This window comes from Anser anser (assembly GCF_964211835.1).
Source record: "Anser anser genome assembly, chromosome: Z".
In the NCBI taxonomy this organism is placed as follows: Eukaryota; Metazoa; Chordata; class Aves; order Anseriformes; family Anatidae; genus Anser; species Anser anser.
In genome coordinates this window covers 44,412,434-44,436,946 of record NC_139723.1, presented here as the reverse complement: position 1 = coordinate 44,436,946, position 24,513 = coordinate 44,412,434, and the positions used below count along the sequence as shown (strand labels likewise).

General features: G+C 38.1%; 1 protein-coding gene across 8 annotated transcripts; it reads right to left on the bottom strand.

Moving 5' to 3' along the window:
- Positions 1-635: 635 nt before the first annotated feature.
- KIF27 (kinesin family member 27) lies at positions 636-24,436 on the bottom strand. 8 transcript variants are annotated; one of them, XM_083817623.1, is made up of 21 exons: positions 23,993-24,436; positions 23,700-23,821; positions 22,161-22,555; positions 19,983-20,183; positions 18,212-19,170; positions 17,882-17,926; positions 15,578-15,721; positions 13,114-13,320; positions 12,286-12,446; positions 11,763-11,896; positions 11,064-11,219; positions 10,631-10,729; positions 9,790-9,995; positions 9,233-9,430; positions 8,773-8,886; positions 8,243-8,419; positions 7,373-7,588; positions 6,133-6,339; positions 5,159-5,357; positions 4,508-4,672; positions 636-2,727 (listed from the first exon to the last, which is right to left on the bottom strand). In XM_083817623.1, exons 3-21 carry the CDS (start codon positions 22,468-22,470, stop codon positions 2,264-2,266), a joined length of 4,362 nt encoding a protein of 1,453 aa, XP_083673749.1. In that variant the 5' UTR covers positions 22,471-22,555; positions 23,700-23,821; positions 23,993-24,436; the 3' UTR covers positions 636-2,263. The 8 variants fall into 8 exon arrangements, with proteins under 8 accessions (XP_083673749.1, XP_083673747.1, XP_083673748.1 ...); XM_083817621.1 differs by lacking the exon at positions 23,700-23,821 and having other exon boundaries at positions 23,890-24,436; XM_083817622.1 differs by lacking the exon at positions 23,700-23,821.
- Positions 24,437-24,513: the final 77 nt, after the last annotated feature.

The window sequence follows — 24,513 nt, the reverse complement described above, 5'->3', positions numbered from 1 at the left end:
AGCAGACACCTGGGAAGTTGAAGTCCCCCATGAGAACAAGGGTAGCAAACATGAGACTTCCTAGCTGCATATGGAATATTTCATCTGCCTGGTTTTTTTGTTTGTTTTGTTTTGTTGGGGGGGTGTTTTTTTTTTTCCCCGTTTTTCTTTCTTTCATTTTCTTTTTTTTTCTTCCCTCTTCCACATATGATTGCCTTACTGGCCTCTCTCTCACATTCTTCTGTTTGTGTATTGAAATTGCTAGCTCCCATTCATGGTCAACAATTCATCCACTTCTCAAAGATCACAAATGTATCCGATATATTTACCTCCTGTAGTGCTAGAGGACATTGTACTTATGTCTGGAAATGGATACGTATGGCATACAGGATCTAATGTTTGAATGACTAAATCTGTAGTGTCACAGCTGCAGAAACCTGCAGAGCATCAGCTGACATCTACTACCAATTGAGATGTATGTTTCCTACATTACCTCTTGCTTATGTTTCATCCAAAAAGAACAGAATTTTCATTTATGCAGACTTCAAGAGGAATTCATACTTATTTGTAGAGTAGTGTCAGGTATATGATAATACACAGTATTATCCGAAGAAGAAATTCCTTTAGCAATTCTTTCACCTAATAAAGAGTAGTAAATAAGTACACATTTTAAACTGTATTTACTTGTTGGTTTATTGCTCTTTGACAACAAACATGGAGTGAATAATATAGACGCTAATATTAAACTTAACATTAGCAAGACCTGTTACTTCCATGAAAGTAGAAATAATCCAACAAAAGATGATGATTCTTATCTCACAATTGAGATGAACAAGATGGAATAATTAAGTATGGTTTACCTAACCATTTAGGATATAGTATTTTGCAATCTACTCAGAAAAACTGTAAATGTGCCACAAGACAATAGGTCCATTTATCAGGTTGTACCAGCCGCTTCATGATGTGGACAAATTTATTCTGTGCTTGCAGCAAGGAAAAATGCAGTCCTTTCATATCTACAGCCACACATGCTATACACTACTTGCCCAGAAAACAGCAGAGTAAAAATCCCTTTGCTAAGTACGTCTAATAATCCACAACAACATTTTCAAATATGCCCACTTGTAGTCCACTGCTAACATAAAACTAACCTTACTTTCGAAAGTGCCTCTTTTTATATGTTGGAGAGAGTTATGGATAAAAGTGTTAAATTCACTTAAGTGCAGACATTCTGCTCTCTGCATTCAAGTTTGTGCAGCTACTAAGTGTATGCTTCTCAGTGAGTACTGTACTCTTACGAAAAAGGTTTGCTTTTCATCCTGAACTGATTACCAACAACAGTAAATCAAAGGATACATGTAGCCCTTGCTCTGAAGCAGATAGGGTATCCAAAAGAATTATTTGTCTATCTTGTAAAAAAAAGATGAGTAACTAGTACAAAGAAAATACTGTATTTGTCCGTCTAGCTTACCTAGAAAATGCTGAATTTGATCCTCTTTTTTCTACTGTAATGGTACAGAAACAAACAACGTGCTTTGAGATTCCCAAAGTGTAATTTTTTTAAAGCCCCAACAAACAAAACCGTCAAGTGAAATAAGCAGTTCTCTTAATTTCACAACCAGACCATAACAATTATTTTGAATTAAAGATTATTTTTTTTTGAAAAACAAAAAACTTCTGGGTCATGCAATAGGACATTTAAAGTAATTAGATATATATTTTTAAAATACTTTCACGTTCCTTTTCAATAACAAGTTTATCTTTAGGCACCAAATTTAATCTCAAGCATGGCTTGTATAAAATGTATTTAGAAAAAGCAAACAGAAGTCAGTCATTATCAATACTAGGTAAGATTCTGGAAACTGTATTTTCTAGCTATATAGTGAAATAAATTATGTAGTTTGTTATTGTTTCTGACCCAATAAAATGAAGCAAAATGTTCTTTCAGGAAACCTAAATTACACAGGTACAGTGCACTTCACAGTGCAATTTTTGAAAAATATTTTAAGTTAGTGAAATAAAAACAAGTAAACAATATAAATTACTTCTTCAACATTAAAAGGTCTTTGAATGATATGTCCATACATACTGCATTAATTAAAATCCATCTCAGATTCACTCAAACTGTGTGAACATCACAAGCACCTAATGACTTGATAGTGACCAAAAGAACTAAAGGGGATTAAGTCGTTCATCCATGGCTGCTACTTAACAAGACCATCAACAAAGAAATCTAACACAGTACCTTCAGTACCAACAGCTATTAAAATTCAATGAAGAGTAACTATGTCTTAGTGATACTAGACTTTTTGTCCATTTCGATGGAGTCTGGAGCAATAAAACTGACACCTGCACCAAGGCTTGAGCGCCTCAAAGATAATTCAGAGGGAGGGATATGACGTAGCTCTCGGCGAGATAGTTTTACAGAGGTTACTCCTTGAAATTGTGTTATGGTCTCTCTTCTGTGGGTGACAGAAGGTAGCTGAGGATGAGATTTTGAAGGCTGAGCTTCATCTCTTCCTATTCTGTCATCACTAGTGCTTGACAAACACTCTTTGTTGCATCCAAATTCTGATACATCTTCTCCAAGCTTGTATGAATTCTGCCGTGCTCTCAGAATATTTGTTCTGTCTGCTTCTTTTATTTTTCCTGCTTGACTGTTGGTTTCGGGGTTATGGGTTAGCTTGAATTCCTCAGAAGCAGCTTGCGATTCATCTTGACTGGATGCCCTGTCACCAGCACTGTTACCTAAAATGAAATTTTTATCAGGAGATACACAGCTAGAAGTTTTATCAGGAAACATTAGTAAGTTGGTATGGTTTTACAGCATGAGTAACCTGTAGTATGAAAGTGGTAAAAAATAACAGTAATCTTACTTATTTCTGTTAAAAAGTTTGTCATCTACAAAAACATCAGAGGGATTTGCTTTCCTCTGATTCTGTTACTTTCCTCTGGCTCTGTGCTTCTAATACAAGCTTCACCATTCTAACTTGCAATTTAGGCAATCTTAAAACAACTGAACCATGACAGTAAAATATGAGATTATTCATATTTTCAAAAGCGGTCTGCAATTTCATTAGCAGAACACACAAAACATATTCTTTGAATGTGTTTACACATTCAAACATATTCAAAACATATTCTTTGAATGAATTTAATGTACACAAGGATTTTTGTTATTTTTAAAGCTCAACAATTTTTTATTACATTGTATTATGCCCCAAAATATATTCAAAGGAAAGATAACTAAAGGTAATTATACAAAAATACAGAGCGCTTTTTACAAACGTTACAAACATATATTTGAAAAAGTTAGAAATTCACAGGGACATTCACCCTTCTACACTTTGCTATAGGTTGGCTAGGGTGTATGTTTCCTCACAGCGAAACGTGTCCTGAACTACATGCTTCTTCGTGTATTAGACACAGAATAATCTTCCCCATGCTCATTTACAGTCCAACCTCTGGAATATTCATGTTCACACCTTCACAGCATACTTTAGAGTAATGAACCTCTAGGTTTATTATCCTGCCTGGAGAGCTAAACCTTAGTTCACTCTGGTAGCAACAGGTGCATATCTAACCAGCATCTACATGTTACAAAGACATGGCACTACCTCAAGTGTGACGAAACAGAACCATCAGTTAAGAGGAAGAATGAGTCATGCTGAGCCTTAAGATGAAACACGGGGCCAAGAAAGCTGCACTGTGCATGTGAAGTGGTGGCGGTGGCAGTGTGAGGTGTAAGACAACCAAGATAATGACAATGATTAAACCTTTTTTGCTCCTACACTAGAACTGTTTAAACTGTAAGTTTTGAGTTGTGGTTAGTAGGACATGGAACAATTAAAAACTTTAATAGTTGTTTGTTGGTCCTTTTTTTTTGGTCAAGGCATAAATCACATTATGAAACTTATCTTCTTACTACAAATGTCTATGTCTTTTATAATATATAATAATAATAATAATATATAATATATATATTATTATATATATTATATATTATTATATATATTATATATAATAATAATATATATAATATATATAATAATATATAATAAAGAATGATTTTAGTTAACTGGAAGTGTGGATCTCTTCACTGACAATCTTTCAATAAGTAACTTCTATGAAATCAAGTGCTGGCAGCAAAATCAAGTTAATTGTTTAAAATACGGGCATCTAAAAGTGTGGCATATTAGACAGTTGTTAATTATAATGCCATTCAGAGTCTTTCAGATAATAAAATACCGTTTTCTTAACCACAACAGTTTGACACTGTAAATTCTGAAATTATGCTCAAATCCAGAGAAAACCAGACATGAATTTAGAACAGTGTTATACCACTGCCTCAATTACCAACTGACGTTGTCTCTCCTTTGCAAGTCCGGGGAGATGTAGTACATTCCTAGATAAGAGCTAGTTCAGTAAAAATATGATTTTTATATCTATCTGATATACTTTTTTCTGTTTGCTACCCCTCAAATGATCTACTGACAAACACAAAAGCATTTTAAGATAATGTACTTACATTTAGTAGGTGCCATTAGTTGATGGGATGACTCTCCAAAAAAGCCCTTCAATTTCTTCTTCAGGTCCCTGCTGGTTTTCTTATAGAAAAATAAGTCTTTTTCCAGTTGCTGGACTTTTACTTCATACTCTTTCAAGGTTTCTGCAATACCTTCACCATCTTGTTCTAGGACAAGTAAAACTAGTATGAGAACCAAATCTTCACTTCACTTCTCTGTGCCAAAAATCAAGATGCTCAGCTAGAGAGAGTATGTCCTGTATTTTGCTGACACTCTGCTTTCAGTGCGTACATTTAAACTAGTATGACAGAAGATCAAAAAGCCCATGCCAACCCCACTTCTCAATTTTAATAGGAGCATTTAGAGGATAAAGATCAATGCGATCGGTATCTTTCAGCTTTCCAATATCAGCAAATCCAATATAAAAATATGACAATTCTGACAGTTTTTTAAAAATGGTCAGCTTTTTTCTTTTATACAAGCACCTTGTGTCTGTTCATCAGCATCCTACACAACAGCAGAATTAGTAACAGCCAAAATGTTATCTTTGTACCTCATATATTATTTTTTCTTTCATATGAAATACAGTATTTCTCAATAGTGACTAAAGATAATATCTGCTGTACAATCCCCCTTTGAAAACAAACAAGCACCTTTGAAATGATGCAGTATCAACTGCAGTTTTTTCTCATGTTCTCTGTGTTGTAGCGTCAGCTGCCTGTCACACTGCAACTTGATGTGCTCAAGTGCCGATTCCAATTCACGTATTACGTTTTCCTGGTCTATGACCTTCATTTCCTGTTCTTCAGTCTGCAGTTGTAATTTACGTTCAGACTCTCGCAGGCCAACAATCTAAGAAAGAAATACACTTGTTCTATCAAACCATTTCAACAAATGCTTTTACAGTTCTGCTTAATAGATGAATGCATACAAAAGATACAGATTTGCCTGCTGACACGAGTTCACACTTTAGAATTGAGCTCTGTACATTTTGATCACATGGACTAGTGGATTTTTTAATGCCCTGTGCAGAATTTAAACTGATACAAGAGTTTTTTCCTGTTTCTGGAAAACTTCCAATTTGCATACCACAGACAACTTGTTCACAAAATCACCCAAGGTTCACCCAAGGGCAAAGAGAGACACCAAGTCCTAATGCATTTCATTTTTATGTTTCCAGATGTCAGTATGATTCTTCAGTATATGGCGGTAAGCACTTACTTGCAGAAAGATTTTATACTGGATTTGGAAAAAAGAAATACTATCCTGAGATTAATAAAGACTGCAGGTGGGAAGAATTTCAATATGACACCAATATTTAAATATGTTGCTACTTGAGAAGTTAGCAGCACAAAGCAGTGTAAAAGGAGCAAGGAAATTTCCAGATTTGCAACACCTTTTAAACTAATGACACCAAAACAAGATACAAACAATTAACACAAAAGTATCCTTTTTTATGTTGATGTAAAGATCCAAAATATCCATATTAACAACAGATGTGAGTAACCTAAGCAGGCTTTCAATGAAAGTGAATTAAATTGATTTTACTTCTTGACACTATTTCATTTCATTATCTAGAACAGTAACAGGTAATAGGATAAAATATTAATCATTAGCCAAAGCAAACCTTGTTAAAGTATTTGAAGAGGATAGCTCTGAGCTCATCAGCAGACAAGGAAACTAGTTTTCCTATTACATTATCCTCACTCTGTGAAAGGATCTGTGAAGAGGATCTAAGCAAGAACTGGCGACTCTGAATACTTTCATTCTTGTAATCAATAGCAGCCTCCAGGGCTTCAATTCCTTCTTCCAGCTGGAAAAGGACATGTTCTTCCTACACAGAAACACAGGAGTGAGATTGTAAAAAAAGTACAAAACAAATCTTTGTGTACATAAGACATTAACTTCATTCTCAAAGGTGAATCTAAATTTAAGAGCAAGACTAACTAGTAGTAGTATAGAGAATGGAAAGGGAAAAATAAGAGGAAGAGTAGAAATATAGAACCTGTTTGGAGCAAGCAGGAAATGTCTTGATATCCCTTCCACAGTTCAGAGTTCAAAAAAATGGTTCATCGCCACAAAAGCAGAAGTTCTATTCTTCTTCCTTCATTTTCCCCTCCCCACAGTTTGACTTCTACTATTACTTTTTCAGTTGAACTAGTTTTCTAACTAGCGATTAATGAACGAATCAGATCTGTAAGGAGTTTGGTGACCATTATCTGTGCAGGGAAGTGGCAGAAATTAATGCCCTGAAGTATTGCAGAAGATTCTATTACGTGAAGCAAATAAGATTCTTTCTGGCATGCTATCAGCTCAGTGATAGGCCCATACTGCTGCTTCTCAAGACCTAAAACAAATCTGTATATTTTATATGAATTTATTCTATCTCCAACTTAATTATACTGATCAACTCAAGTGTGTAACATCCACAATATGCCTTATTTTCATTGTAACTATACGGAGGCCTTCAGGTGAGGTTTGGTCTTTCACAAAACCCTATGAAAAAAAATCAAGGCACATCACTATTAGAGTACTCTACCTTGTTCTACGTCCTGACATGAAAATATCTGCCTAAGATAAACTGATGTACATCCTGTTTCATTATTTCTAATTATATAATTGTTAGGCCAGTGACATTTGTCCAGACTCTAGCTAAAGTAAGTCCCTCTGAATGTAAATGTTGTTCACTGGTATGTAAGTAGCGCTATTATAGCAGTATTTTAATGTTGGCTGTTAACAAAAACACCCAACCTCAGTTCCTTGATTCTAGACTATTTAATACTGGCAGACATTTTAGGTCATGATTGGAATGCTTTATTATACAACATTGCCTAAAATTTTTATGTATCTCAAAGATGGTTACTTACTTCAGCTGACAACACTTTACCCTCTTTCAGTTTCTCATCCACACTATTTCTTCTTCTGAGTAGCTGATCCCTTTCCTTCTGAAGAACCTGAATTTTTTCCAGAATGTCTGTCTTATCTTCAGTAGTGCTGTCCTGAAGCTGCATTCCTTTATCACACAATTCCTGGTCCAGCATACTTAAGCGAGTAGACAATTTCATACTATCTTTGTTTAAAGCCTTTCAAAAAAAAAAAAAAGAGAAAGAAATAAAAGGAAGAATGAAAGAAAGAAAGAGACCATAGGTATAAAACTCCTTCCCCAAGAAACATATACACAAGACTGTCGCATCCTAAAGTGGAAGACCTGTCTACTTCTTGTAAAGGGATGCCATTTAGGCTGAGTAGACAGCTACCATAAAATTTACTATTTACTCAAAAGACGAAAGAAAACAAAAAAAATCAATGTGCAGTTTTCTACATATATTACATGAGTTAGTCATTACAGTGACAATGACATTTCAATTTCTATTTCTCAGTAGCCAAAGTAAATAATACAGAATGTTTCTCTGCCATGTTCTCTAGTTTGCAAGCATTGAGCAATTTTTTAGATATCGTTATTTAACGCGCTGCAATAACAGAACTTTGGAAGTCAGATTTTGTTTTGTTGTTAGAATTTAGGGGATAACATGTAAATAAACGTTATTACATTGTATTATTCATGTTTTAAATGTTGATTTGATCAAGCCACACAATAATGTAATGGCAGTGCTAGAGACACAACTGCACGGCTTAAACCTCTTCTGTTATCTGGCTGCCCTCCCCCCATAGTCTCTTCAGTCAGCACTACGATTGTGTTGAGTTTCTTTCTTTCTTTTTTTTTTTTCTTAAATCACCTGGCTAGATCTCAGTTTCTTGATTTCTAGGTGGTTTTTCTCTTGCAATAATGCTTCTTTTTTAGCTACAATGGCTTCTCTTTTCTTTAAATCTTCTTCTAGTTCCGCTAACTGTTGGTGCTGTTGAAGAATTCTTTCCATTTCTTCATCCAGCCATTTCTTTTGCTCTTCTAATTTCTACAATTTAAACAGAAATCCGGAGAGCATTAACAAGGACTATTTGGGTCAGAATTTTAAGATTATGTTTTTCCTCTTTTAGAGTAACTGATAAAACGTGAGAAATCAACATTTCTATTCTTAACATAGTCATAGCAAAAACAAAGATATTACAGCCCTCTCCTTTCCTTCATTCAAAAACAGTACAAGAGCTCCTTGACTCTAGTCTCAGTTTTTGCTACAGCAAAAAAATAAAAATTAAAAAAAAAAGGATGGAATACTCTTCTTCCAAACACTTTACAAAGATGACAAGGGGTGAATAAAGACATCTTTTTCTTTTCAGTGTCCACACAGATTTGGAATAGATTAGCTACCTCTGATTTCTGTAAAGTTCCCACCGAGTTATTTTTCTTCTTTTTAAATGCAGCAATCTCTCTGTCTTTCAGTTTAAGAATCTTCTGTTGTTGTTCCATCTTAAGCTGAAGTTCCTATAAACAAAAACAAACAAAACTTTCTTTCTGCCTCCATCAGTCTGTTTTTCAAACACATTTAATGCCAGAATCTACACAATTATAAAATACGAAGTATTGACCTAATTTACATGCAAAATTGCAACTCGGGGCTAGACATCACATAATAACATTTAAAAAAATAGCTGAAGAGAAAGGAAGACTGAAGATTTCTGTGAAAATATTTATACACAATTTCTTCAGTGTCAAGAAAGCAACTACTTAAAATGACAAAATCGGGTAGTATAGTGCATTGCCTTTGGGAAAACAAAGGTAAAACTGGTTGATCTCATTCTTTGTCATAAGGAAACAGAAAGAATCCTACTTTAATTTGTAGCTGGTCACGCTGAATCTCTGCTTCTAGTTGCTTCTTTTTTTCACTCTCCTCACGCAGTCTTTTCTCTAGCAGGGTCTGCTGATGCTTCATCTGAGCCACATTCTGCTCAAGTTCTATTGCTCGTTTTTCACTTTGGTTAGATAGAGAAGCCAGATTCTTAGTGTCTTGCTTCTTCTTCTGTAAGGCCTGAATGTTCATGGAAAATTTCAGCTTAACAGCAGGAAAACTTAAAACTAAAACATGACTCAGGTTAATTCTCTATTTCAGTGAGTTCGGACAGCGAGTAAGACCTACTAAATTTTGCCACAACAATCACACATTATTTCTGAGGTCTGAGCCTTTATAAAATCATCAAAGACAGAACTATCTAACTACATATTTGTTAAGTAGCATTAGGTATAATTATATGAAGGTTCTCATTGGCTACTTCAATCCAACCAGCTTCAATTGTGTGAAGCTGGTGAGAGTTTCACAAGCAGTGTTCAGATTTCAAAGGTGACAATGAGACAGGAATTTGCAAATCCTAATGGCCATATCAGAAATACCTGCACTTTCAGCTTAGCTGCATCCATCTTCTTCCGGAACTCTTTTTGTAACTTGGCTTTCTCAGGAATGTCTCTTAGCTCCTTATTCTCCAGCTCCTGAAGCTGCTTTTGTGTTTCAGCCAGTTCCATTTTGGCCTGCTCAGATTCTTGCTCCAGTTTAGTTATCTTCAAAGAATATTGCCTGCTTACAGACTGTGCATCCTTACCTTAAAGACATCATATACAAATAGTTTTAAAACAGCAAGATAATAATTTGAAATGTATTACTTAAACCTGTAATTGAATCGTTACTTACTTCATCCTGATTAAACCAAAAATTTCTGAGATATTTTCCAAACCTAAACAAACAGCTCCCTTATAACACTGAAATATAGATAAAGGAAGGAGTCTTAAATCTGAACTCTTCATAAATCATCTGATGTCACCAAAGAAAGCAACACCTGAGTGCCACATCAAGTGAAAATGTTCTGCCTACTGCAGTCCTTGACAAAATAGCTCGCCTGTATTACTTTTTCTTTTTTTTTTTCCCAGAAGAATATGCTGCATATTTCTCAGCTTTCAACTTGGTAATCAGCAAAAAAACTTTGGATTGTGTTTCTACTGATTTGCCCTGTCTGGGCAATCTGATTTGCTCTGTTTGGGATTCCCAAAGTACTATTACTGGGGGCACAGAATCTTCCTCAATGCCAAAAGACTGCCTCAAGAGAATATGTACACAGTAGAAGAGTGTGATTGAAACAGATAAGGAGAGATCTTTAGGGTCATCATAATGATAAGTTTCTGGCAAGCATATATATATCAGGACAGGTGTGTAATGATATAGGCTAACAGGGACACTGACCTTTTCCCTCATCCACATCTGACTCCTGCTTCTCTACTGCTATGATGGGAATGCAAGCATTCCCAGCACAGTGTTGTATCTTCTCTCCTATCCCAGCCACTGTGTGACAAACACATGTCCATGAAGAGATCAGTTGCACTAAGCATACATGAAAAATTACACTATAGGTGGATAAACACAACAAGCTACAAAACACAAAAAATATTTAACAAACAAATCTGCATATCACAGCAGAGTAGGACGCAATAAAAATTTGCAGCTTTCAGTGCAGTCATGGCAAGTAATTCATAGAAGTTATGAATCTTTAAGTTACCAGAAGTATTCCCGCATAAGAAAATTACATAAAAACTAAGACATGCAGGACTTCAGAAGTTTTGTGTCTTTTCTCTTGCTTATTTCTGAATGTCTTAATTTCAATTTTTCAGTCACTTACCTGTTCTTACTAACTCCTTAATAAGTTCTTCTTTCATTTTGATGTTAAGTGCAAGTTCTCTCATTTTTTGCTTGGCCTCAGTGAGTCTCAATTCTGAATTCTTTAACTTCTGCATGTTAAAAACATGACTTTTCTGGAGGCAGTCAATTTCTTCACCTTGAAAGAAAACAAAGGAATGTGGAGACAAAAAAAAAAGGAATACACTCTTTATCCAAAAGACAGTAATCTGAAATATAGTATGTGTAGAATTCTTACAAATGAAGTGAAAGAGCCAAAAGGAGAGAGTAGTGCAAAGAGTCTTTCCCTGACGTCTGTCTAAATAGGGAAACGATAGCATGCATTAGCACTTCAAGAGAAACAGCTAACCTAAGAGAGACAAAAAATATTATTTAAGCATTTTCAGTGCATCTCTGATGAAATAATAGCATGTTTCCTTTTCTTGAACTAGTACTGGAGATTTGTATGTGAAGTGCTTTCTCGCTAGTAAGTAGTACTTAAACATTAAGGTCACTGATGTCAGTTCCAGAAAAGGAAAAAGGAAAATAATTTTAAAATAAATTTATGTTGAGCTATAATGAAAAAAGTATTTGTAGCAAAGAAAGACATTTTGATGGGAAAAATAATTACATATGATAAAGACATTATTGCATATTCTGATATTATATCTAACACAATTTACTCTCATGACTTCCATTTTACCTGTGGCTGTATCAGTCTGTAGCACAGATTTGTTACATAAATTGGACTTGTCTACTTGACATTTCATGTCACTTAGCTCAAAGGGAAAGCACAGAGAAGCCCGTTTTCGTGTCCATGTTTGGTTTATTGAATGCCTAAGGAAGAATGGAAAACACGATGCACTCCAAACACAAAGGGATTTTTTTTTCTTTCAGCTTTATACAAAGTACATGATCTTAAAAAGAGTGCCAAACTGAGAAAGCTTACATAAGCATTTGCACCATCTTCTTCCCCTGCTCGATCTTCTTGTTGGATTCTGTCCCCGAAACAAGGATCATGCAATCTTTATCACATCAAAAAAATGTGTTTCTTAAACTAATTTCATAATATGCCCAGTTGGTCCTGCAAATTTATTTTAAGTAGTATCACAAATGGCCTCACATTACGGTAGGATTAGGCAGTAAAATTATATTTGCTATATATTTATCTGTAACAAAAATTAAAGAAAAAATTACTTAAGTGAGAAAAAAAATACTTAAATTACTTTTTACTGTCTGTATTTTCTTTCTCTTCATCACTCTGATCAGAGAAGTGGCAGTGAAGGACTTCATCTTGATCTTCTAAGTAGCTCAGTATCATCTGGCTACGAGCACGGAATCCCGCCATCATCCGAGCCAGGGAAAAAGCAGGGGGGCTGGTATACACCTGCCAAAAAGCACCCAAAAAACACTTGTAATAGTTTAGTAATTCTTTACTGATATTCCAATAGAATTTCAGTTTAAAAGTCTTTCACTACCTGACCTTGTATGCAAAATTGCAGGTGTTTTAAATAATATTTCTGAGTACCTGTGTACCAGAAGGTTTTGCAAGAGAAGGTTCTGCTTAGAACACTTGTCCCAAGTGCAAAAGAAGGTACTGTTACCAACTTGTTACCCAAAATGTTCAGTGTATCAATACAGAATAATCATTCATTTTGGTAATGCTTCCTATCTGAACTGTTAAACATTCCACGAAAAGATCACAAAAGACTACAGCTTTATCACTGTGATAAATTCTGTGTTTTAAGTCAATTTGGATGGGGCTTTGAGCAATCTGATCTAGTGAAAGATGTCTCTGTCCATAGCGGGGGAGTTGGACTAGATGATTTTTAAAGGTCCCTTCAAACTCCAGCCATTCTGTGATTTAAAATGAAAGCCCATACATTTTGGACAACTGTGGCATAGCATGTGTTGCAAGACATTAGAAAGTACTTTTTCAGAGTCTTCAATGTGGAAGCTAAACAGCAGCTGACAAAGTCACCATAATTTGTCACGTCAAATCTAATTATTGAACAATAACTGTTAAAAAAATGTAATGTTTAGGCAGACCTTACCTTTCGGGTCTCTGTCCCTGAAGATGGGTGAAGGGAGTGTAGCAGACTCTTTGTGAGTGGGACACTATATGGCCTTCTTGCAGATGCTGTAACAGCAGGCCCATCTCCACAAGCACTTGAGAAGTCCAAAGTTTTCACAACCATAAACTTCTCTAATTTTTCTTTTAGCTGATCAATAAGGATTTGCTGTTCCACCATTTTTTCATTCTCACAGAAAAAAAAAAAAAAAAAGCAAAGCTGTTGCTGATCACCAGGTCTGCATCATACCTTTCTAAATTCATTATAAAGGTCAGGCTTCTTGTAAATCACTCACTAACTCTAAATTCTTCTGCAGTGCACAGGCAAATTCTGCAACAAACTGAAAATTCTCTGGCATGACAAGTAGAATCTTATCTCTCCCCAGACTCAAATAATTTTTTTTGAGACATTTTTGTCTCTAAATGACCTGTCCTAGATAAGTTATGTCAGCTAGATTTAGGCACCTAGTGAGAAGTAGAGAAGTAGATGACATATTTATCAGCCCCTGCTTGCCTTATTTGTGTGTTCATGGAGAAATAAAATGGTAATTCAAGAAAAATGTTTAAATGAAGAACATGGTCGAAGTTTAAATAATGAAATGTACACAGGCTTCCTCTTCCTCTTTGAGCAGTCCAACTTGAAAGATTATTTTTATTAATAAACATAAACATGTACACGATCCCAGGATCCCTTGTATCAACTATTACTTTCTTTTCTACCCAGCCTGAAATTTGCTGGTAATGCTAGTTGGAAGAACTTACTTGCCTTTCCTACAGCAATCTCTGTGCATTGTTCGAAATTACATATCTTCACTGAACTGATTCATCCATAAGGCAAAGACTATATGATTTTCAATCGTCTCTGTTCCTTTCAGAATACATCTAAAATCTTGCCTACCAACAACAGGAAATTTGAAGAACTGCTAAAGGTAGTTAACTAAAGTATGCATTCTCCTACTTTGAATTTTGTATTTATTCTTTTTTTCTTGTCTTCTTAGACTGCAAGTCCTTTCCCCATACATAGACAACGCCCCACAAATTGACATTTTGTTGGAATACAATACATAATATTCTCGTGTCACAGGAAAAAGAATATATATATGAATACCATACATTTTATGATTTTGGAAGCAGTAATAGGCAACTCCACCTTGCAACTTTTTTTTTTTAATCCCTATAAGACTCTGTCCGTTATGCCCTTGTACATACAACCCCATAGTGCATAACCTGTTAAATCACTACGTGTGTACAAACATTTACATGCTACTTTTACAGTTCTTATTCTATCATATATCACTGAAATGACACATTCCGGTGCATACAACTTTAAACCATTTGACACAAGCATTTGATTTAATTATTATACTGATTTTTCTGTTTCTAAGTAAAAGTGGCAGCTGTGATCTTTTGCCTACAGTACGACTGTTTCTGTTCATAACATCGGCCTCATATCCTCCACAGAATACGATTATAAGCATAATCGTATATAAGCATCTATGCATATTATAAGCATAGATTGTTTCAGTCTAATAAGCTGACAATATGCAGTATGGGTTAAAAAAGGAAAACACACAAAAAAGCCTATCCAGAGATGACAGAACAGAAAAAAAGTTACAGAGGAAGGAAAAGATGGTGACTAGTATACTTACCTTTCATTCACTGACTCTCCCCAAGCCATCAGCAAAGAAGAGGAAAAAGAAGAAAAAGGAGAAAAAGTAGAATAAGGAGAAGAGTACTAGCTAGCCATGTTTATACTGTTCCCTTTAAAAAAGTCAGATCTATCAACTATCCTATATATGGTCTCCTGGATCTTGAAATGCTATTCACTTACTACCCATTACAATTTCATTAGCACACACAAGATCTATAGAGGGAAGGAGGCAAGCAGTGTTTCCACTATGTCACTCTGTTTCTTGTAATAGTAAACTCTCAGAAAACTAGGATGAAATTCTGTCTTTCAAAGTCAAAAGGCAACAATACTTTACTCTCACACTGAATAAAGATATAACAAAACATGTTTCTATACAGCCTTTCAATTACAGCATTCTGTAGGAACTTTATGGTCTTTTTGAGATTCTAAATAATCTTTAAAAGCCTTTCAAGTCCTAAATCATGAATCGTCCTGAAACAACTTGGCAACAATACAGATCTGGAGGAAGGCAGGAAGCAAAGACAGGGTGAATGAATCACTTGATATCGTACAGGAAGGCTGTGGCACAGTTAGGCTGATATACAAACTTCAGGAATCACAGTATTGTGATTCATCCACTAGATGATCTCAGCTCATTAAGGGATACAGCTCTAATTCAAACAAGGTGCTTGTAAGACTGGTAGGTATTTACATCCAAAAAAAATCTGAAGGATCTGTCTTGAAATAATGAGTGCATTCCTATAGTGGAAGGATTGTTTGATATGGATATATGTAAGATGCACCAGAGGAAAAATACCTGTAATCTATGTGTTTCTTGAGCCTTCTTTAAAGATTCCAGTTGCTCTTCATTTTCCTGTATTAGTGTCTTTATCTGATTCTGCAATATCTTCAATTCATGATCCTTCTGGCTGAATACTTCTTCATCCATAGCTAGAGCCTGCTAGAAAATAAAAGGAAAATTCAGCCAGCGGAAAAGCAGACATTGTTATTCTTGAAGCTGGAAAATTTAAAATACATATATTCATTTGTTGTTAAAAGATGTTATTGGAACTGCAAAGTTGTGATGTATATATGGCAAATTCTCCCATCACGGAATCACAGAACGGTTGAGGCTGGAAAGGACCTCTGGAAGTCACCTGGTTTAAGCCCCGGCTCAAGCAAGGCCACCTTGAGCAGGTTGCCCAGGACCACGTCCAGGTGGCTTTTGCAGATCTCTGAGGATGACTCCACAACCAACCTCTTTGGGCAACTTGATCCAGTGCACAGCCACCTACACAGTACAGAAGTGTTTCCATATGTTTGGATAGAAGCTCTTGTGTTCCAGTATATGCCCACTGCCTTTTGTCCTGGCTGCACGTTCATTGTACCTTCCCTTCAGGTATTTGTAAGACATTGATAAGATCCCCCACTGAGCCTCCTCTTCTCCAGACTGAACACTCCCATCCCTCTCAGTCTTTCCTCGAAGGAGAGGTGCTCCAGTCCATTAAGCATCTTTGAGGCCCTCTGCCGGACTTTTTCCAGTACGTCCGCGAATCTATTGCATGGGGGAGCCCAGACCTGAACAGAATAAAGTAGAATGGAGTTGGAAAGGACCTACAAAGATCACCAAGTCCAACTGGCTGACCACTTCAGGACTAACCTAAAGTTACAGCATGTTACTGAGGGCAGTGCCCAAATGCCTCCTGAACACTAACAGGCACGGGGCACCAAACAGCTCACTAGGAAGCCGGTTCCAGTGTCTGGCCATCCTCATGGTACAGAAATTTTTCCTGATGTCCAGTGTGGACTTCCCTCCCACAGCTTTGTGCCATGCCCATGCATTCTTCCCTCAGTTACCAGCAGCAGAGACCAGCACCCTCCCTCCTCAGGAAGTTGCTGAGAGCCATGAGGTCGCCTCTTGGCCTCCTTTTCTTCAGACCGGACAACCCAAGTGTCCTCAGACTCTCCTCACAGGACCTGCCTTCCGGCCCTCTTACCGGCTTTGTTGCCTTCCTCTGCACACTTTCAATTATCTTAACATCCTTTTTACATTGTGGAGCCCCTGAGCACACAATACTCAAGGTGAGGCCACATCAATGCTAAATATGGTGGGAGAATCACCTCTTTTGACTGGCTGGCTATGCTGTGTTTAACGCACCACAAAATACAGTTTGCAACTGCAACTGGACACACTACTCCAGGTGTGGCCTCACTGAGTGGAAGGATCACATCTCTTGACCTGTTAGTGATACTTCGCCTAGTATCAACTTTGCCTAGTAGCCAACAAAACCACTAGCCTTCTTAGTAGCAAGGGCACATGGCTGACTCATGTTCAACTTGGTGTCCACCAGGACTCCCAGGTCCTTTTCTGCAGGGCTGCTTTCCTGCGAGGTGGCCCCCGGCATGCACTGGTGCCTGGAGTTGTTCCTCTTCAGGTGCAGCACTCTGTACTTTCCCTTGCTGAACTTCATGAGGTTCTTGTCAGCCCACCTTTCTAAGCTGTCAAGGTCCCTGTGGTTATGGCAGCATGGCCCTCTGGGGAATCAGCCGCTCCCCTCAGAAGTGGTTATGTGCGGTTTCTACCAGTTGTTCCTTTACTTCTGTTTCTCATCTATTGATTTTGTTCTGACAAGTTTCTTTCTCCCAAAGGAAATAATGTACCCGTAACCAACACTACTTTACAAAGTGGGTATTTAAATCCAATTACTTTCTTCAGTGTGCTGTGACATGTGGCTACAAAATCTCAGCATCAATCATAACATTAATACACTTCTCAAACGAAAAACTAAGGATGGCCTTCCTCATTTTTCATCTCAAATAAGAGCCTAAAGATTAAAGAAATTATAATAATGTTTTTTTCAGGTGTTTTTCTGGGTAAGTGATCCAATAGTGATTGAAGGTTACTTCCAAATGTAGTTGGCCTTCCGGGAAACTTTTAGGAGCCAAATAAAAAGTATAGACACACTATGTCTTACCATTCTAAAGACAGATACTTCTGTACAACTAGCTTACCTATATCTTTCAAGAAAAGACAACTCTTAAGAGCTGCTCAAGAGCCTTTATTGTCCTGTTTATTTTAGTATCTTCCTAACCATCTCCTAGATGTGGATGTAATGCTTACCTGGGTATCTTTCAGTTTAAGCCCAGCTCTTACACTGTTTTGAACCTGGGACGCAGAGGTTTACAATAAGCCAGAAAAAAAAAAAAAGAAGAATAAATAAAATAGCTGTAATTTAGAATGATTAGAACCAAGAAAAGCCAGAATTTGTGTATGCAATTGCCAGGTAACAATCTACAGGCTTACCAGAATTCAGTGTGAAAACTGAAAATGGGTTGATTTTATAAAATTCTAACTTGTTGGAACTCTATCTCCTCCTCCTACAAGACAGACACAGATTAGCTTTTCTGATCTGTTCATAGGTACCTAAACAATCAACTTATAATGAAATACCTGGCATTTCTTTAGTTCTCTCTTCAGCTGAAGAATTGTGATATGATGGGGCTCTTGCATGGTCCCGGTTCCAGTGTCAATTTGCTGCAAGGTGAGAGCTTCCTTCATTACATCCTGTACCATGTTGATCCAACTTTGCAACCTGTCCCGATGACTTCTTTTTAAGCTAACATCATCATTCAAATCAACCAGGAATGGGAAGGCTTCATCTAAACAGTTTCTGTAGCTGAAGCACTGAACTTGGAGCCGGGTGAGCTGTTCTTCTAAGAAACTGATTCGGGTTCTTTCCTGATTTACGTCGTGTGAACACTGATTACTGACTTGTTGGTTCTGCAAAGCTTCTCGGAGCAATCTGATTTCAAGTTCCATTTCATCAATCCGGTCTTGATCAGGGTTGTAGTTTACAACTGGTTTATTTCTAATGTTTTTGGCTCTGTTTGCATATTTGAGCGAATTTAAAGATTCATCAAAGTCTGATGAAGATGGACTTATACATGTTATCATGACAGTCTTGGCGTTTCCTCCTAGGGAATCTTTCAGAATGCGAGTGATTTTAGCATCCCTGTATGGAATATGTACGCTTTTCCTTTTTGGGTCTCCAAGAGCACTGATGACATTTCCCAAGGCCAACAAACCACTATTGATCTGAATTGATTCTTTGAATCGTTCACCAGTATTTCCAGTCTTTGTCACCCTCTCTGATCCTGCCAAATCCACAAAATGGAACTTTGAAGCAATCATCTGGACTGATTTCCAAGACGAATCCTGTGGAACATCACTATTTTTTTGAGACTCTGCAGATTGTTTCTGACAAATACTGATAGTAAAAATGGCATGCGATCGACTAGAGTGTTCATTCATTTGTGTTGTGCCTGTGTGACGCGCTGCATTGCCACTTTCCAACAGGCTGATCACTTCATCTGCACATTCTACTTGGAATTCCTTAGCACCGACAATCACTTCAAACACCAAAACAAAGAAAATCAGAATAATTAAATTAATTCTGAACTTTTCAGTAAAAGTTTACAGCAATTATGAATAGTCAATCCATAAACACAGATCACAGAAGCATACAAGCCTGCATTATTATAAGGTCGTAGCACACAGCTAAATAAAATAAAACAGTATGTGGAAAGCATGAAGTACAGCACATCTGAAACCTGCGGAGACGTAATATATGGGCGTATTTTGTCACAGTATTTGAAACTATATCTTAAACAGAATACACAGTGTTAGGTGTTTACACATCATCTTATGCAATTTGCAACCTAGTGCTATCTAGAAAGAAGTATGAGCAAACCTAGCCCAAAGCTTACTTTGTCAGTTAAAAAAAAAAAAAAAAACAGAAATTTTGAAAGTTTGTAGTAAAAGTGACTCCCAGCCTATGTTAAGAACATAGTTCTTAGTGGAATGGAAGCATATATTTACAGGATAAGTAGCTTAACAAATATAACTTTGAAGTGAGAAGTACAGGCTTAATCTTAAAACATTCATTCAACTGAATAATCATGCACAATTGTGTTTCTATGCAGAATTTGCAGAAACAGTAACAGTACTACCTTATCACCTGACGCTGCTTCTGGAGGAACATCGATATTGTTCATAGGAATCTAAAATCAAGACTGCTTCGGATCAGCTAAACTGAATTTATATTTTGAAAATGTGACTTCTTCTAGTATTAGTCGTCAATAAGCTCTCTTTTCAAGAGATGGAAAGAATAATTAGGGCACACAACAGAAACCAAATGCACCAAGTAGAGCTGAAATCCTACCTGTATTTCCCTTTTCATCTTCTCGGATATGTAAATCTTTCACAGAGGTCTCCAACTCCAATAAATCTCGAAGTTCTTCCTTGTAAACCTCTATATAAGATACTTTTACACGGAAATCAATGTTATGGTTTTCAGAAATATGCTGAAATAATTCCTGAATAGCCCGTGGGATTATGCCCTTTTCATCCTCTGAAACTGATGCTAAAATATAAACACAGATGTCACAGACACTTGCAGTCATTCTGCCACACAAATTACAAAGACTGAAACTAAAGAGAAGTCTGTGAGGTTTACCACGCAATATACTAAGGAATAGGAAGAGCTCAGTTTTCCCAAGTTTTCATGTAAATATTTGCTTTTCTGTTGATCAGAAATGCATGGAAATTATACAGAACTTTACTATTTTCTGCGGGCATGAGACTAAGAGAAAATTAAATCAGTAAAAAATCATGCTACAAGAAAAAAATACTTTAAATTTGCTAATGAATTAATGATAAAACTTCAAATCCTTTATGCAGAAAGAACGAATACATAATTTTCAGGGTTTCACATTCAGACTTTCAAAAATATCAAAGTGGGTGAATTGGTTAGGGGAAGAGTGGAGATGATTACACAGACTAGCCTAGGGAGTATAAGAAAAGGACCAAGAAAAATCCAGGTAGTCTTCCAATTCCTGCTACTCCCCTTCTTCTCTCTTATTAAACAGAACAGACAAACAAATTGTTACACTTCTTGATATGGAAGGGACGATAACCAGAGCTGGTGATACAGGGATTCCAGGGAAAGTCGGAAAGCAAAAACGTATACATGCAGAAGCTGCAGAATTTTTCTGCAAACTAGTACAGAAAAAAAAAGTAGTTTCCAGTCTCAGGTGTTTGAGAAACACTGACTTGGAAATACCAAGTAAGTTGAATAGTAGAGTTTCAGATATCTGCCTTTAAAAAAGCAAAATTTGAAGTTCAACATAAAGTTCAACAAGGCTAATATGCAAGGTTCTGCACCTGTGTTGGGACAGTTCCAAGCACAAGTACAGTCTGGATAGAAAATGGATTGAGAGCAGCCCTGAGGAGAAGGACCTGGGGGTGTTGGTTGACGAGAAGCTCAACATGAGCCAGCAATGTGTGCTTGCAGCCCAGAAAGCCAACCGCATCCTGGACAGCACCAAAAGCAGTGTGGCCAGCAGGGTGAGGGAGGCAACTGTCCCCCTCCGCTCTGCTCTCGTGAGACCCCACTTAGAGCACTGTGTTCAGTTCTCGGGCCCCCAGCACAAGAAGAACGTGAAAGTATTAGAACGAGTCCAGAGGAGGGCCACAAGGATGCTGAGAGAGCTGGAGCATCTCTCCTGTGAAGACAGGCTGAGGGAGTTGGGGTTGTTCAGCCTGGAGAAGAGAAGGCTCTGGGGAGACCTTATAGCAACCTTCCAGTACCTAAAGAGGGCCTACAGGAAAGCTGGGGAGGGACTCTGGAGGGACTCTGTCAGGCGGTGTAGTGATAGGACAAGGAGTAATGGCTTTCCAACTAAAAGAGGGTTGATTTGGATTAGATATTCAGAAGAAATTCTTCACTCAGAGGGTGGCGAGGCACTGGAACAGGTTGCCCAGAGAAGCTGTGGATGTCCCATCCCTGGAGGTGTTCAAGGCCAGGTGGGATGGGGCCCTGGGCAACTTGGTCTAGTGGATGACGCCTTTGCCCATGGCAGGGGGTTGCAACTGGGTGATCTTTAAGGTCCCTTCCAACCCAAACCATTCTATGACTCTATTCCACGAAATTTATATGTGAAATCTCTTTGCCAGTCTCTGAAAAAAGTCCAAGAGTGAGTTTGCTTAATACAATTACCTAAAGCAAATACTTTCAAAGTAGGATAAATGTAGCAAGAATTTCTAAAGCACTGTGTTTCAGAAAGTAGTTCTAGTTTAAGTTGCCTGTTAGAATGGAGAATGGGAAAGAGCACTTTACAAATAGTTTTTTTTTCTCTCATACTTTAGTTATAGCCTAATGCACACAGAATTTGTGTTTAGAACATTTCAACTATCACATAAACTTTGGAATTTTATTTTTTTTTGCTATACATTTTTTCATTATCCCTTAAAAGTTCTCAAGCATCATCTGCTATATACTAAATACTTAACTTGCAGAACTACATTGTTCACACACACAAAAAAACTTTTTACAACATACCAATGTGACCACCTCCAATGGTGTAAGTCTTCCCAGAACCTGTCTGTCCGTATGCAAATACTGTAGCATTATATCCCTCAGTCAAAGACACTAGAAGAGGTTTAATGCAAACTGTATAAACTTCTTCTTGGGTTGAGTTTTTGCCAAATACAAAATCAAAAGTGAAGACACGGTCTTTCCCAATGATAATTTGTTGTGTATTTGGGACTAATCTCACGCACACTTGGTGGTTATGAAGTACTTCCTTGGAAAGCAGAGGTCTGACCCTTATTGCAACTTTAACCGGGATCTCCTCCATGCCGGCCTCCATCTCTGTGCTCCCCACTCAGTATTCATGAAGTCATTACAAGTTCTGTTACAATTCCTGTGTTCACCTCATTTGCAATTTTCTGCACCTAAGAAAAAATGTTTTCTGAGTTAAATAATAAAGAATTAACTCCCTGCTGAAGTAGAATGTTGAAGACTTTCCCAAAGAATACATAAGCACCATTACACTCTGGAAAGTAACTATGATAAAAAAGCAGATATATTAATAACTGTTAAACCAGTGCATAAACTAATTTTGCTTCTATTAGCTTCTAAGCTAGCAGACTTAACCTTTAGTTTGAAAGTTGCCAGACTTTCTGTTTGGACATTATACTGCCATACGAAGCAACAATATTGTTAAGACCTTGTTAATAAACTGTTGATAAAGCATATACTTACAATGAATCTTATTTTCTCATTGCTACATTACTGCTGCGCAGGCAACAGAAATTATTCAAACAAAACCTCTTTCTCTTGAAGTTATACCTGTACACACACATGTGCTTTAAAGCCATCTTCTGCTTACAAGGGCCAAGTATTTATAATTTCAGAGGCACAGAGAAAGCTGTCGTGTTGCTTACATGGCAGGTATGATTTTAAATATTTGTGATGACTACACACAAAGCATTCCTCTGATTTTAATCCATCTGTTCATGCCCATATGTAATTAATTTTTATTAGTTACATATTTCAGCAACCATGGTTCCTCATACTGCCCCCCACATATACATTCTGAAGCACAATACAGAAGCATCAAATAGTATTTCTTTAAAAATGTCTATCAGAAACACTCAAAAACCTCTATGGGTATCAAATGCTGCTGGATCCCAAACACATCTTTTATTTTTGCTGATTCTCATTCAAGGAGGTTTTGCAGTGCAAAGGAAAGTTTGCTGAACTTCCTTCTTGCTGAACTCCCACACAGCCTTTATGCTCTGTTACCCAACTGGCAGAACTCATCAGCTAAGCACACCAAATTCAGCCTGCATGAAAACACAGCCAGATTTAAACAGTCACAGCCTTCTGTGGTTGCAAAGGGAAGAGTTTCTGCATTTCATTTACACCCATTTGCTTTGAGGGCTTGTCCATTCAGAGCTGAGAAACTTTGGAAGCTGATAAAAAGCCCTGTTTTGCAGAGCCAAGCAGACGGAAGCCAGGGAAGATAAGCAAGAGCCTGAAATCCTGCTCATTTCATAAAGGGCACGGCAATCGGGAGCGACCAATTAAACTTACTAGCTACAGATCCCAACCGCATTTTGGTGGGCTTCTGTCTTTATTTACCCAGGTGCCCTCTTTGTATGCAGCAGCAAGGCCTGCTCCAAAAGGCTGGCAACGCCCGCCTCCCAAAATTATACCTAGACAAAGAAATAAACGACAGAACAGGTCGCGGGGAGGGGCGGAGGAGGGGAGAGCTCCTACTTACTATTTCCTAAAAAACAAACGCAAAGCAAAATGCCGGATAAGCGGCGAGAGGCGGGGTGGGGCAGCTCCCCCCAGCCCCGTCCCAGTCGCTCCCCGCTCCAAACCTGCTCCGGGCCTCGGGGCAGCCGCCTGTGGGGCCGGCGGGCCGCTCGCGGGCCGCTCGCACGGCTGTTGACAGCGCCTCGCTAGGCAACGGCCGCCGGCAACGGCCGCAACGGTCGGCGGCAAACGGCCGGCGGCGCCGCCCCGCCGCGCACAGCGGCCCCCCGCGGCAGGAGGGCGCGGGCGGAGCGGGCGGAGCGGGCGGAGCGGCGGCCGGAGGGTGTGAGGGGTGCGAGGGGGGCTCCGGGGAGCAGCCCCCGGCCCCGAGGGACGCGCACACCCCGCCCTCAAGTCCCGGGAAGGGTGAAGGGGGACGTCTGCTTGTGGTCTGCGCGCCTTAATTAAAGCAGGGGTGCTAAATGCGGCGCACACCGCCGCGCTCGTCATGTAGGGGATCGTCTCCTTACGGCTCCAGTGAAGCTCAGCGGTAAAAGCTGAGTTTTCCCTGAACACAAGCGGTCTCTGCCTAGGTGTGCCATGCTCGCAACAGCTCACAACTGCCGGCCAAGCAGCCGTCTGGAGT

Excerpts from the sequence above, each read along its gene's own strand:
- KIF27 (XM_083817621.1), bottom strand. The coding sequence starts at position 22,470 with ATGGAGGCCGGCATGGAGGAGATCCCGGTTAAAGTTGCAATAAGGGTC. Across the intron at positions 8,420-8,772 it reads GAACTTTACAGAAATCAGAG|AAATTAGAAGAGCAAAAGAA; the intron begins GTAGCTAATCTA and ends TTTAAATTGTAG. Across the intron at positions 5,358-6,132 it reads TCTTCAAATACTTTAACAAG|ATTGTTGGCCTGCGAGAGTC; the intron begins GTTTGCTTTGGC and ends TTTCTTTCTTAG.